We start from the raw sequence: 14,817 nt of genomic DNA on the forward strand, positions 1-14,817 counted from the left end.
ATACTATACTAGCCACTTCTCAAAATTTCAGGGAAAAAAGTCTTTAAAGGGGTGGTTGACTGGTTTTGTTCTAGGCTTGATTGTGTTTATGGGGCGTCTAACATGTAATCATGCTTAGTTTAAAAAAAAAACGCATTATTTTTCACATAATTTACCTTTATTCTTCACCGCTCTGTCCCTTCTCTGATAAACACGCTGATCATTTCCTGCTTTTATGAAGCCCCTCCCTCAGAAATACGCGATGGACTCTGATTGGTTAGCTAGTCCAATGTGTTGTTATTGGCTAAACCGCCTCTGGTGCGCGTCTAAATGTCCCGGCCCTCACCTCAGCTGCATGTGCTCTGGTGGTATTGTAAACAATGGCGTCGTCTATATTACTTATCAATTTGAGCCCGATTGAGATTGAGAGGATATTAGTGAAGAGGATCACACAGAACCTGTGCAAACACGGCTCTTAATGGTATGTTTGTTTGTTGTTGTCTCATACTTTTAGATACGCTGTTATTTGTGAATGCTGCTTCTGTTAGCTTTTAATATATGGTTTTATCCTGATTAAAACTTTAATACAGTATGGCAACTGCACACGTGTCCATGTATTACGCTTCTCAAAACTATGTGAAAATAAGTGTATAAATGGAACAGAGCTGAGCTGATGATCTGAATGAGAGAGATGCAGAGCGTGTGCAGAACAGGGGACGCGAGGAACAGTATTAAGAACCGCTGCTTTAGAACACTGATTTTGAAACTTGTGAATCCATTAGAATCGTTAGAAGACAGAATTGCGATTCATATATAAATAGATTTTTACGCGCACCTCTAGTTTTCTCTTCCTCTTCTTTAAAGCAGCGCAGCATGGCCTCGCCCCCTTCATTGCGTGTTTCCGGGATATTGCTTATCAATTTGAGCCCGATTGAGATTGAGAGGATATTAGTGAAGAGGATCACACAGAACCTGTGCAAACACGGCTCTTAATGGTATGTTTGTTTGTTGTTGTCTCATACTTTTAGATACGCTGTTATTTGTGAATGCTGCTTCTGTTAGCTTTTAATATACGGTTTTATCCTGATTAAAACTTTAATACAGTATGGCAACTGCACACGTGTCCATGTATTACGCTTCTCAAAACTATGTGAAAATAAGTGTATAAATGGAACAGAGCTGAGCTGATGATCTGAATGAGAGAGATGCAGAGCGTGTGCAGAACAGGGGACGCGAGGAACAGTATTAAGAACCGCTGCTTTAGAACACTGATTTTGAAACTTGTGAATCCATTAGAATCGTTAGAAGACAGAATTGCGATTCATATATAAATAGATTTTTACGCGCACCTCTAGTTTTCTCTTCCTCTTCTTTAAAGCAGCGCAGCATGGCCTCGCCCCCTTCATTGCGTGTTTCCGGGGGCGGGGTTTATCAGGGTTTGTGATGTCACGAACCCGGGAAGTAACTCGTTGTAGTCCCTACGAGCCGTTTTTGTAGGCATTAACCTGCCATAATTTTAAAAGACGATATCTCCGTTTGCATTGAACTTTCAACTTCGTAACTTTGCAGATATTGTTTATGCTCAAACAGCAACATTACACACAAACTAACGTTAAAAAAGTGAAATCGCAATCAACCACCCCTTTAAAATATTTATTAATGTAATTTAAATACTTAATATTATAATTTGAAATATTTCATTTTACACCATAGTGTTTCTTTGTTTATAATTGTGTGTGCAAAAATTGTTCAATAAGATTATTTATTAAATTAAAATTCAAAATTAAAGGTTATATTCTTTTTGTTTTTCTCTCAAATTATCAGGTTGTTAATATAATTTGTAATTAAAAACAACTTGCATTAAAATAGAAAAATACATTTTCAATTGTGGGGCCTCAGAAATGTGTACAGTATATTAATTTGTTTAACATGCTTTTTCTTGTTCGACATTAAAAACATTTAAATAAAAAATACAGGTCAGAGCAAGTCATTGTAAGTGCATATTATGAGGCAGAGGGCAGGAAACAGTTGTACTCTGACAGAAACAGATGCGCTGGCCTCATACAGGAAGCTGTGGCTTATTCAGTGTTTGTGTTGGTTTTGGAAAGGGTGTGGTGATGTAAGACTTTAAATGAACACATCCTAAATTCTTCTTTTCTGCCTCTCTTTTAGAGGTTTATTAAAGATTTGTGCAGACTTGTCTTCATAAGAATGCTTGAAATCCTTGCTTCACTCATTTTGTTGAGTTGGTGTGGACATGAAGCACAAACAGCATTGGTATGACTAACAATGCTGTCACTAGCTAAAATGTCACTGTTGTCTGAATATCATCAGAAACTGGGTGTGTTTCCTGTCTTATCTTGTATGTAATTATTCCTCACTCACTCACTCACTCACTCACTCAATCAGTAAAACAGTCATTCCTTTATTTAGCTCTGGTTCATCTACCAGATTACAAACGTGTCTTTCAGTACATTACTAGGGTAATGGAGGTGTAGATTTGAACCAACAGCCTTTAGTTCAACCACTATAAGAAACAACATCATATTTTTTCACGAAACGTCTATGGACTAAATTGCATCATAATCCCTAAAAATGAAGATGAAATAACATCTGCATAACTGCATTGTTCTCATCCATCAGGTTCAGTGGGAGTGTTACACAAGATTGTGAGAACCAAAGCAGCAGGCCTGTCTGAGCTGATTTAATGTCAACTACAAGGTCAAAACTATCCTTGGTACAAGTGCTTCCTACTCTTCTCTTCCACACAGCAAAATTTTGTTTTGCAATGAGATATAAATGCATAAACGTTTGTATATTTTTATGGTTTTCTAATAACCATTCTACCGGCTTAGTCACATTTATGGGGTTTTGACTAACAGTACCATGACTAGCTGTGGTTAAAATAGTAATGTTGTGCGAAAGGATGCGTTTGTTTACACGTGTGGGTATGTGATGTTTTATCATCATTTAGGTGTGACTTGAAATTCCTGTCAGATTATGACTTATTATGAGGTTTCACAGATGAGAAAACTGCAGAAGTGAATGATTACCATGGTTTGGTCATCTTTGTCAAAATGCCTGTCTCCTCGTCAACACAGTCATTTGTGTCTTAAGTGAACGTTAACAGTTAAAGACAAAGCATGTGCACTAGCTGGTTATTATGAGATCCTGGAATTATATGATGCGATTTTAAAGGGATATAGTTCACCCAAAAATTAAAATATTTTCATCATTTACTTAGTTTCAAGTTGTTCTGAACCTGTATGAATTTCTTTGTTCTCCTCAACATAAAAGAAGATATTTTGAGAGTATTTGTAACCACCAGAAAGTTTCTGGTCCCTGTTGACTCCAATAGTGTTTATTTATTATTTTTTTTCTCCATATGGAAGTCATGGGGGCACAGAAACTGTTTGGTTACCAGTAGGCTACTGTTCCAAATATATACGTTTGCATTCAACAGCAGAAGGAAACTCATTCAGGTTTAGAACATCAAGAACATAACATTGTTGTTACATTGTTACATTTGTCACCCAAATGTTGTTACATAACATTTGGGTGAACTATTCCTCCAAAGCAGCCTAATATAGCTGCTGTTGCTATTTGTGTCAATAATGTAAATTAAACATTAGAAAGAAAATCACTCACTGTCCTTGACCGAATCGCTTTTGTAAAATAATGTATATTGAATTTATGCAGTGAAGACTATTCAGTCTGTTTGTAGTCTATTTATTTTATACAATATAGCCTAATATTTCTTATTCAGTGCTTTGTGTTTGTAGGTCAATTTCTTTGTTCTTTTGTAATTCATGACTGTTTACTTGTCTTCAGTAAGTTTGTTTTTACTTAGGCTAGTATTTTTTATTTTGTGATATTGGAATTGGTAACAAGAATTGTGAAATTGCAATGCATCAAAAATTTTGATTGGATAAAAATTTTATTTTAAGCTATATATATCATTATTGTGATGGGAGGCCATGCAGTAAGTCATAGCCCCGGGGCCCAATGAGGTCTTAATGCGTCCCTGCCCATCCCTGAGGTCAGATTATTAATGACGGTCAGATTATCCATTTTATTACATTGCTTCTTGACGAATAAATAAATACACTGACCTGAAATATATGAGTTAAAAGTGTTACCTGTATTTTCTCTTAAAGCTTCTGGTAAAAATGCTTCCATACATTGTGCAAAGCATAAGGCTTAGCAACGAAGAACATTACAACAATAAAGTAATATTAATTATTAGTCGATAAATCACATGCAAGATGATATATTGCTGGTTACTTGACAGGAGGAAAGCTAACATTAGGAAATATTAGACCTTTGAATACCGCAACTGGAAAAAACGTCTACAGTGTACGAAAGTACAGCTTAGGAACAAGACGGCACTGAAACAGTAGCCTACAGTAATATTATTATTAAAGTCCTGTGGGGTCATTTTCACTACAGTCAATAACTGAGAAAGTAGCAAAGTAAAAGTAGCGCTTGTAAATTGTCGCTGAATAGCACAACTGACCAATCAAAATAGAGTATTCCAGAGAGTCGCGTAAAATGTCTGAAGGTCTTAGATTAGTGGCACTGGCCAGTTGCATAAACAGGCACTATGTTAAGAATGTGTCTTAAGAACTAGTTTGACCAACTATCAGTTATGAAGAATAGGCTATTCTTAAAAATCATGTCGGTATCACTTGGGTCTACCATATAAAATTGATTTTTATTCAGCCTTCAATACAACATAACAAACCAGGTAGTTTTCATTGATTAAATTAAATTACTTAATTGGTCAATAAAACAAAGTCAACAATAGAACAGGGATAACTGATTTCGGTCAATAAGCACAGAAACGTGGACAACAAAGGCAAAACAAAGCACTTTCTACCACTTCATGTACACATTCCATATACATTGACTCCAATAAATGCACTTTAAGTTCCTTCATCAGGCACTGCAACAGACAATACAAAGTTTCACAAGAAAACATCATCTTCATTAATGCCCGCAATCATATCTACATTTCATAACATTCAAATCACAGCTGAGTAGACGCCAATTATGAAGAAAAATCTTTTTGCACTGGTTTGGAAAGCATCAAACATTTAAATAAATGCACTGAACAAACAGACAAGCTCTGCCTTTAAGGCAAAAAATCAGCACATCTAAAATATTTCTAAAGCACTGCGACATACATACTGTAACTAGTGAGCAAGTAAACATACAGTAGCTAAACCAGCATGCTCATTGAACAGAAAATGACCAACAAGAAGTGGAGTCCTTCCACTAAGACCTGCTTACTTGCATAACATATAGAAGAACCTACATATGCATTAAAAGGGATAAGATGTCAAACCCTAGACATCTTGTACCATCATTATAGTATAAACGGCCAGTGATGCCAAAAAACTGATAGTGGCAAATCAGAAAAAGATTTAGATCTTAAACATGTAGTTTGGATTTGGCGTCTGCAGTGCAAAGATATGTGAATAAATTGAAATAATAATAAAACAGTGCCATTTGTGTGTCCTACCAGAACCAATAAATGTTCAGTTTCTCCCAGTGTAGCTCTGAGAATGTGCATGTGGCATAATTAGAGTGAACTGAAAAAAATACCAGTAGTTTAGTGTGTCCATGTTCACAGGAATCCCGCAAAAGAAAATATAAAGGCTTTATTTGCATTAGAGTGAAGATGACAATGATGAAGGTGAAACTGAGTGTTATTTCCAAGGTCGACTACTCCGTGAACGAGCACTTTCTGATCCTGCTATGGACGAGCCTTGTCGACTACTCCGAACTGTAGATGCTTTGGAGCGAGCGCTGCTAGTGGACATTCTGCTGCTGAGACGACCTTAAATGAGAGGGAAAAAAATAATGATCACACTAGTAAACAGTAAAAAATATATACAGTACACATTTTTAAAAATTGAGCACCAATAATGTTTGATAATAATTATGGCAGCAAATCAGCATATTAGAATGATTTCTGAAGGATCATGTGACACTAAAGACTGGAGTAATGGCTGCCGAAAATTCAGCTCTGCCATCACAGAAATAAATTACCTTTTAAAATACATTAAAATAGAAAACAGTTCTTTTAAACTACAATAATATTTTATAATATTACTGTCGCATATATGCAGCCCTGATGAGCATAAGATAAAACATATATTTTATGTAAGAATGAAATTAAACATGTTCCTAATAAATGAATAATTTCCCCCCAAAATAAAATCATACTGAGATGGCCGTGGTTGCATTTAGATATTTTGTTGCCATCTACTGGTAAGTTGTTCATAACACAGTGACAATGGTTATGTTGGTTTCATCAGATTTGAAATGGATGACTCACTGCTGGGCTCACTGGGTATGAACACTTCCTCTTGGTAATGCTGGATTTTGCTGAGGTCTTCTGAGGTGAACCGCCACTTTTTTTCTGCTGGCTGTGATGTCTGCTGTGGAGCCGATCGCTTACGACCTCCAGGTCCCGAGGGTGACGGCAGACAGGAGATGGGAATGGAGCCGGTTGTCATTCCCTCAGGGAACTTCTGTGCAACCACTTTTAAACCTTGTTGAGAAAGGAAAAGATCAGTTAAAGAATAAATGGCATTAAATACAAATCTCATACTGACAGGATGAGCCCACATGTATTAGAGATCCCTGAGACCCCAATGATCTATATATAAATATATTAATCTGAAAAGGAACTTGTTATTTTCATTTCTGTGAGAAGTAATTAAATTTTTTTTCATGCTAGACTTCTGAAGTTTGCTATCAGTCTCTTGTCTGACTCACCCCCTGACAACATGAAGAGATTCTCAAAGCCTCTCTCGCACATGGTGGTGGCGGCTTGACTTGCTATCCTCTCATCCTCATCATACAAAATTATGATCTTTCCCGATGCATTTTTCTGCATAGTTGTAAAAGATTTTAACACTAGCTATGGTCACGAGTACACAAGAAATTGAAATAACAAAAATCATTGTTCATTAAAACACAGTAACAGTGTGACTTGAATTATTTTATTTTTTTTTACAATTTCAAGATACTGTTCCAATCCTAACAATAAATATTTTATTTATTCATTGTTCATGTATGAAATAAATTATTCATTTACTCCTTCACATATTTTATTCATTATATATAAATTCATATAATGATCATATACTAATAAATAATATACATTTATTAATATACAGACTGTTGATGTTAATTAATATACAATTTTCATACATGCACAACATAGGTTTGCAATAAAAGTTTGAGTTCCAATGAATGAATGAATGAATAATAAAAAAACACGGAAGTGCATTTCATACATTTACAATGAAAAATATAATTATATATTAAAAATATATTATTACAAATATATCAGGAATAAAAGGATACATAATCAAGCACTTCTTTCGTGTATGGGTTCATTGTCCTTGATAAGGTCGCAATGGGGTAACTATATGCTATGAGCAAAAAACAGATACATTTATTAACAGATAACATTAATATAAATAATTTTAATCTCTTTATTAGAGATTTAAACATAACTTAATTAAACATAAGTTTCCTACCACTGATAATATGGCACTGGTCATACTGCTCTCTGTCCCGCACATCCAGCAACAGATATGGGCAGTCAGGATAGGGACACTCTGTGATGTTGGAGGTAGACACTGGAGAGTTTTGGATGCTCTTCTGTCCGTTCTTGTCCAGATCCATTTCTCCCACGCCACTGATGACACTATGAATGAGCCCAGAGATTCTCAATTACACTGAGTGAGGACAGTCAGGGGTTCTCACTGTTACAGGCTATATCTCATTGTTTTCCCCCCACAGGGTCTCTGAGGACGGAGTCTGATTGCACTGACTGCCCCTAAACAGGCTCAATGGAGCTTGAGGCCATGAGAAAGCAGCCTAGCTAATCAGAGCTCTTGTGAGTGCACAATAGAAGAAATGTTAGAGGGGGCATCAGTTAGATGCACAAAATGATATTCTGATGTGGCTGGTCGAATTAAAGAGATAGCTTTATGTGCTAGTTACAAACACAAAGTTGATTCGGCTACCTTTGGAGTGTAGATCTAGGAGAAAACGCAGTGTCGCCGGATTCATCATTGTTGATACTCTGTGGGGCAGGAAGCGTCGGCTGGGGGGAGCCATTCGTCTGATCGGAGAGACGGTCGAGGCCCGGTGATGCGGAGAATATTGAAACATCATCTGAAATCATATACAAAATATGAAAACAACCACAAATGATCATCAGGGAGTTTCTATGCAGTTGCTAAAGTATGGAGCCTCTAAAGGAACATGGTGATGGAAAAAAATGCAATATAAATTTGAACTTTTAGTTTGTTTGAAAAGCGTTAAGATACAGTTTTCCTCCCATCTAAAATTATTTCCATCAGCAGTTTTGCAAGCACAAAAAACCCCCCCAAAATTTTGCAAGTAAAAAAAAATTTTACTCGAGTGAATGCAAAAGTATTGTGAGCAACACTAAAGCATTGCAATATCATATTTTTTTTTCCCATCTTATATTTTGTTCCATCACAGTGTCACGTTAGGGGCTCTGTACTAAAGTGCCCTGAGTTAACACGTGGTTGTTAGGGTGCTATGGATGGTTGCTAAGTTTAATTCTTTGGGATAGGGCTTTGTTCAAATCATTGTTCCTAAACATAAGCAAATTCAAATATAATAATAATAATAATAATAATAATGTCAGCAAAAATTACTAATAAAAACAAATAAAGTAACATAAAAGAGAAATGAAACTCTACCTTCTAATCCCGCCATTTCATCTTTAAAGTTGTCATTCTGATCTGACACTGAAGCAACTTGGATTAACTGAAAAAAAAGATAGACATAAAATATAAAGGCATATATTCAGGAATATATTAAAATATACAACTGTTCTAAAGTTTGTGGTAAAGATTTTTTGTAAAAGAAATGAAAACTTATTCAGCAATGACACAGTAAAGGCATTTATAATGTTCCACAAAATATTTCAAATGAATGAAATTAACCTTTTCCACACAAGTATTAAGCAGCACAACTCTTTTCAGCATTGATAAGAAGAAATGTTTCTTCAGCAGCAAATGAGCATATTAGAATGATTTCTGAAGGATCATGTGACAGCTTGATGCCATGACATTAATAAATTACATACAGAACTATATTTAAAAAGAAAAGTCATTTTAAATTGTAATAATATTTCACAAAAATAGCGTTTTTACAGTACTACAACTGAAAGTAAAGATTATGCTTTATTTAATTTATTATTCACATACCAGCTGTGCAAATGTAGTCACTTTCAGTCTTTTAAATAGCTCGTCCTTCCTATATCTGTAGTCTGGAAAAAACATGACATAATAAACATGCATTTCAAATTATGCAGAGCTACTGAACAAAAATTTTGCAACAATTTAGATGCATTTTACCTGGATCCTGAGTGTTACAATTTCTCACTTCATCTTCATTTAAAGACAAATCACTTAAATTCACTCCCAAAATATCAAACTCCATTTTCATACTGGTTAAACTCTCTAAACTGGACTTTAATACGCCAATTGCTGCTACAAAATGAGGCGAGCTCTGCCAACATCTCTTTATATCTTTGGCAAGAACTGCATAGTCCAGCCTCACCACCAAACCCACTGTAAGATGCCAAGTGACACCACTCGATGAGGTTATGTATCTCGGTTTCACTACAGACAGCCTCGACAGAGGAATTACTGTAATCTACTGTACAATCACCATCCTCTGCTCATGTAGCCAAAAGAAGAAAGGATTGCTTATCCTTGAGAAATCACAAGGAACCTGTAACAAGATGACCAATGTGGACAAAGGAGACTTTCTCTCCTTATCAAGTAAATATCAGTAGGACAAGCGTATCTGAATAGTATAAAATAGCTGAAACAAGTCATTAAGTGCCTGTTCACACAAGATGCATTTTTGTGCCATTCTGCACTGTTTTGTAATTACTTTTTTAATGTAAATACACCACTGAGATGTGTTTTTCAAATGTCAGCAACTGTAAAGTGTTGTAAAAAAAATGTTAGTTAGAATCACCCTTTACTTTTCAAGTAAATGTACCATGACATATTTATTTATCAAATATATTTCTCCACTATAATATATTGAAATTATTTAATTTATAACTTACTTTTCCTTGCCTCCTCTAGTCTCTCCATGTACTTTGTCAGGCTGGAGCCTAGAAAATAAACTAGGTTAATCATCATATACTTTAACGCAATGGATATTCAAAAATGATTTCACAAAAGGTGAATACCTGTATCAAGTCGTGTTTTTACATGTTGATATTTTGGATTCTGTGGAATCCTCTTCTTTAAATACTGGGGGGAAAGAAGTACAAATTTTAAGAAAGCATTCTACAGATAAATGCATTGTGTAACTACGATAATTATTATAAAATGAGTGGTCACTAAACAACCATTGAGTTTAATAGAGCATCATCAGTGTTCATAAAAGCCACCGTAAGCTCTAATAACATTCATTAGATTAGACAGAAGGTTAATTTATTGATAGGCATTGTTACAAATTCATACAACATGAAAGCATCAGCTGTAATCTGGTGTTGATGGTGAGGCAGACAGGCATGTGTGTGATGGCAACGGAGGAGGTGTCACATTCCCTTTAAACCGCAGCTTTCCATGTCAAACGTTCCTGAGCTAGCTTTTAAAATAGTAACCATCACGTTTTGCAAATTGCACTTTGCATAAAAATAAAACCACTGACCTCAGAGTCGCCAATCCCCCGCTTCACCGACATCTTCCAGTAGCTGAGCTTCGGCGGCTAACGTTAGCTTCCGAAATCAAAACTCAAAGCGTCGCCTCTTTGAGCAACACCTTTACTGATTGGTCCGTTGATTTGATGATCCAATCAGTGACTGCGTTCTTACTATCTCAATGTTGAGTTCTGCTAGTTTACCGTTTGGGTTGTTACTAAGCAACGGCGTTATTTCCAATGCTGTTTTATCCTATGGTTACGACTGTGCAGTGACAGAGAGCCGTTGACCGTATTATTATTATTTTAATTATTATTATTATTATTATCTTTTGCAGATCGATATGTATTTTACCAGTAATTTCACAAGTCATTTGTTTAAAATATTTGGCTGGGATGTGTAAGTTAACTCACTGGCTCGACATACAGTATAATCTTCGCAAAACAAGACTTAATCTCAACACGCCTTCTGTTGCATTAGGAGGATGGGTTACATTAGCGTTTTCCGTTGGTGCAGACGTTTATATGTCCAATTTAGTATTTTGTCAGTCCAAACAGGGCTCTACATGTAAATATTTAGAATGAAACGGGATTTGAGGTTCATTTTTCGGCTAGCCACGCAGATGGGAAGTGGCTCAACATGAAGGAGTTTCACTTATTTAACGTACTTGTAAATCCAAGACCAAACTGTACCAAATTCAGAAACTTGTTTGACTTTTAGCGGAATAATGGTGTCTGTAATGGTAAGAGGACTCATCAGAAACATTTTAAAATGCGAATATGGACAACAGTTGTTGGTTTAACTCAACACGCCTTCTGTTGCATTAGGAGGATGGGTTACATTAGCGTTTTCCGTTGGTGCAGACGTTTATATGTCCAACTTAGTATTTTGTCAGTCCAAACAGGGCTCTACATGTAAATATTTAGAATGAAACGGGATTTGAGGTTCATTTTTCGGCTAGCCACGCAGATGGGAAGTGGCTCAACATGAAGGAGTTTCAATTATTTAACGTACTTGTAAATCCAAGACCAAAATGTACCAAATTCAGAAACTTGGTTGACTTTTAGCGGAATAATGGTGTCTGTAATGGTAAGAGGACTCATCAGAAACATTTTAAAATGCGAATATGGACAACAGTTGTTGGTTTAATTAGCTCTGTGCGAACTGTGCTGGAAGGTTTTGTGTTTATGTTTGTATATGGGGATACATACAGTATATTGGTTATATTTGTTCGGATTCGAAGTTGACCTCGAGTAATTGACCAAAAACTATACAATTAACTAGCACTAACAAAAGCTCTATGGAATTAGCTAAGTTTTAGACATATTACTACCACCATGGTATTTTATACATGTACTATTACCATCGTTTGTTGAACATGCACCACGTATCATGATGTTTAGAAAATATACCATTGTATTATCATGCATTACCGTGTTCTTCTGTAGAGTAAAATGCTATAGAAATAAATTAGAATACTGTTAGTATTATTTAGAATGCTGTAGAATTTGGTATACCAAATGATCAATCAGTAAATCTAAAAGCAATTGTTTTTTAATTTTTGAAATAATGTTCACTCACATTATTATGTTAAAAATATCAATCGTACTGAAAAAATAAAATAAAAATACTCTTGTATAAAATAAAAAATGCACAAAATAAACATTCTAATTCTGCCAGACTTTTGGACTTCAAAATGTTCCACCTTATTCTTCTACAATATCCTTTTCAGGAGGATCCCACCCTTGAAAGACATTTTAAAGGTCACAAAGATGTTGTTTCCTGTGCCGATTTCAGCCCCAATAATAAACAGCTTGGTATGTCATATTTATCTTCTTTTTCCAGTCTGAGAAGATCCCAGTTTAACCACTTGCAACTTCTCTTGCAGCTACTGGATCCTGTGACAAGAACCTTATGATCTGGAACCTCACTCCTAAAGCCAGAGCATTCAGGTTTGTGGGTCACACAGATATCATTACAGGAGTCCATTTTTCTCCCAAGTGGTTCCTTAGTGGCATCATCATCCAGAGACCAGACAGATTGACTGTGGACGCCCAGCATGTGAGTGTGAACGGATGCCCTCTTTTGAGTTTCAATTAATTATTTGTATCTTAATGCGTTATTCTACATGTGCATTACAGAAAGGGCGAGTCGACTGTCTTTAAAGCCCACACAGCGAACGTTCGAAGCGTTCAATTCTCTAACGATGGTCAAAGGCTGGTCACGGCCTCAGATGACAAGTCTGTGAAAGTGTGGGGTGTCGAACGGAAGAAATTCCTCTACTCTCTCAACCGGCACACCAACTGGGTGCACTGTGCGAGGTATGAGACTATGTGTGCAACCTTTCCGGTTTTGTCACATAAAGTGGGATCTCTCTCACTATTGCTTGGTCTGTCCCTATCAGGTTTTCACCAGATGATCGTCTTGTTGCTTCCTGTGGTGATGACAGGACGGTTCGCTTCTGGGATACATCCTCACGTCAGTGCATCAACATTTTCACAGACTACGTAGGGTGAGAATTGAGTATTGCTGTTTTTTTCTGAATCTTTGTTTTTTGGGTTCAAGGTTACTGATATTTCAAATTGTCTGTTTAGGTCAGCAACATTTGTGGACTTCAATTCCAGTGGCACGTGCATTGCATCATCAGGAGCGGATAACACATAAAAAATCTGGGATATTCGTACAAACAAGTTAATACAACATTACAGAGGTAGTAGAAAAGAGATTGTTTCACATCATACATGGCCATTTGTTTTAAATAGACTCAGAGACTAATCTTGTTTTAAAGCATTTAACTTGCATTTGTCTTGCAGTTCATAGAACAGGGGTCAACTGCTTTTCCTTCCATCCATCTGGAAACTATATGATCAGTGGTTCAAGCGACAGTACAATGAAGATCTTGGACCTACTGGAGGGGAGGCTTATTTACACCCTTCACGGCCACAAGGTGTCACCCTCTTGCTAATAGAGTTCGAATTTGAAACCCAACTGAAACAATTAGGAATTTATCCAAAAAATGACAATTCTGTCACCACCCTCATGTCTTTTCATACAAATATTCTGTTAGCTTTTTCAGTGGGACACAAAGTAGAATAATAAAAAAAAAAATGTACACAGTTCTTGCCATAAGTGAACATTCCTAAACTATTCAGTTTCTTTTTTAAATGCTACATTATTTGACAGGTAATATTTGATCGCTTATGTTTCATTTTTTTTATGTTACTGTCCATATTGTCTATGGTAAAGTTAAAGACAATTTTCCAAATAAATTATTATTTTTTTTAATTAAATTATTAAATTAATTATTTATTTTTGTCCAGTTTTGGAGCTTTACAGACATGATCATAAACTGTCATTGAATAGCAAGAGTTGCATAATAATTGTAAAAAATCTTAATAAATAAATAAATACAATTAAAGGGGTCATATGATGTTGCTAAAAAGAACATTATTTTGTGTATTTGGTGTAATGAAATGTGTTTATGTGGTTTAAGGTTCAAAAAACACATTATTTTCCACATACTGTACATTATTGTTTCTCCTCTATGCCCTGCCTTTCTGAAACGAGTCGATTTTTACAAAGCTCATCGGTCTGAAAAGTGAGGTGTGCTGTGATTGGCCAGCTATCCAGTGCGTTGTGATTGGCCGAATACCTCAAGCGTGTGACGGAAATGTTACGCCCCTTACCATACTGTGATGCCGTGTCCCGGCCGGAGCGACAAACAAAAACATTAAAACCCATTACAAACCAGGCATTTGTTGCATCCAGTGGGGACATTATATTGACTTATATTGTCTTTTTACGCGTTGCATCGGGCCGTCTAAACATAAAACCATGTCTGCATTTGTGATCGGAGAAATGACAAACAACAAGTGTTACTCTACACTGCTCAAAACTCGTGTTTGAATCGTCAGTGGCAAATTCTTTAAATATAAAAAACTTATTTACAGTCTGTGAGTCAGAACAGCCGGCATTGTAGTCTACTCTACCAGGATCAGGAAACAGTCCTCCATAAAATGCGCTGGACACATCTGAATATTTGGGTTGAAGTGTTCTGGAACAGTGTTGTAAATACAACTTAACCACTGATTTCTAGTCGTGTCCTCTTTTGGAAG

At 36.0% G+C, this 14,817-nt stretch overlaps 2 protein-coding genes across 4 annotated transcripts in view; one reads left to right on the forward strand and one right to left on the reverse strand.

Annotated features, from left to right (window-relative positions):
- Positions 1 to 4,679: 4,679 nt before the first annotated feature.
- On the reverse strand, positions 4,680 to 10,861 carry cep41 (centrosomal protein 41). Of its 3 annotated transcripts, XM_016261289.1 has the most exons (12): positions 10,714 to 10,857; positions 10,247 to 10,310; positions 10,121 to 10,168; positions 9,246 to 9,307; positions 8,736 to 8,802; positions 8,028 to 8,178; positions 7,536 to 7,705; positions 7,360 to 7,427; positions 6,766 to 6,880; positions 6,323 to 6,538; positions 5,766 to 5,821; positions 4,680 to 5,678 (listed from the first exon to the last, which is right to left on the reverse strand). In XM_016261289.1, the coding sequence occupies exons 1-12, from the start codon at positions 10,744 to 10,746 to the stop codon at positions 5,652 to 5,654; spliced, it is 1,077 nt and encodes a 358-aa protein (XP_016116775.1). In that variant the 5' UTR covers positions 10,747 to 10,857; the 3' UTR covers positions 4,680 to 5,651. The 3 variants fall into 3 exon arrangements, with proteins under 3 accessions (XP_016116775.1, XP_016116769.1, XP_016116782.1); XM_016261283.1 differs by having other exon boundaries at positions 4,680 to 5,821; positions 10,714 to 10,858; XM_016261296.1 differs by lacking the exons at positions 6,766 to 6,880; positions 7,360 to 7,427 and having other exon boundaries at positions 4,680 to 5,821; positions 10,714 to 10,861.
- Positions 10,862 to 12,320: 1,459 nt separating this feature from the next.
- Positions 12,321 to 14,817, forward strand: part of poc1b (POC1 centriolar protein B) — a 48,352-nt gene continuing 45,855 nt past the window's right edge. The window contains 7 exon segments of the mRNA XM_071582361.1: positions 12,321 to 12,519; positions 12,591 to 12,697; positions 12,699 to 12,763; positions 12,844 to 13,023; positions 13,107 to 13,214; positions 13,297 to 13,412; positions 13,516 to 13,649. Of these exon segments, the coding sequence (XP_071438462.1) occupies positions 12,399 to 12,519; positions 12,591 to 12,697; positions 12,699 to 12,763; positions 12,844 to 13,023; positions 13,107 to 13,214; positions 13,297 to 13,412; positions 13,516 to 13,649 (831 nt within the window). The 5' untranslated portion in view covers positions 12,321 to 12,398.

The sequence above is a fragment of the Sinocyclocheilus grahami genome, unplaced genomic scaffold (genome assembly GCF_001515645.1).
Source record: "Sinocyclocheilus grahami isolate Dianchi unplaced genomic scaffold, SAMN03320097.WGS_v1.1 scaffold31.1, whole genome shotgun sequence".
NCBI lineage: Eukaryota > Metazoa > Chordata > Actinopteri > Cypriniformes > Cyprinidae > Sinocyclocheilus > Sinocyclocheilus grahami.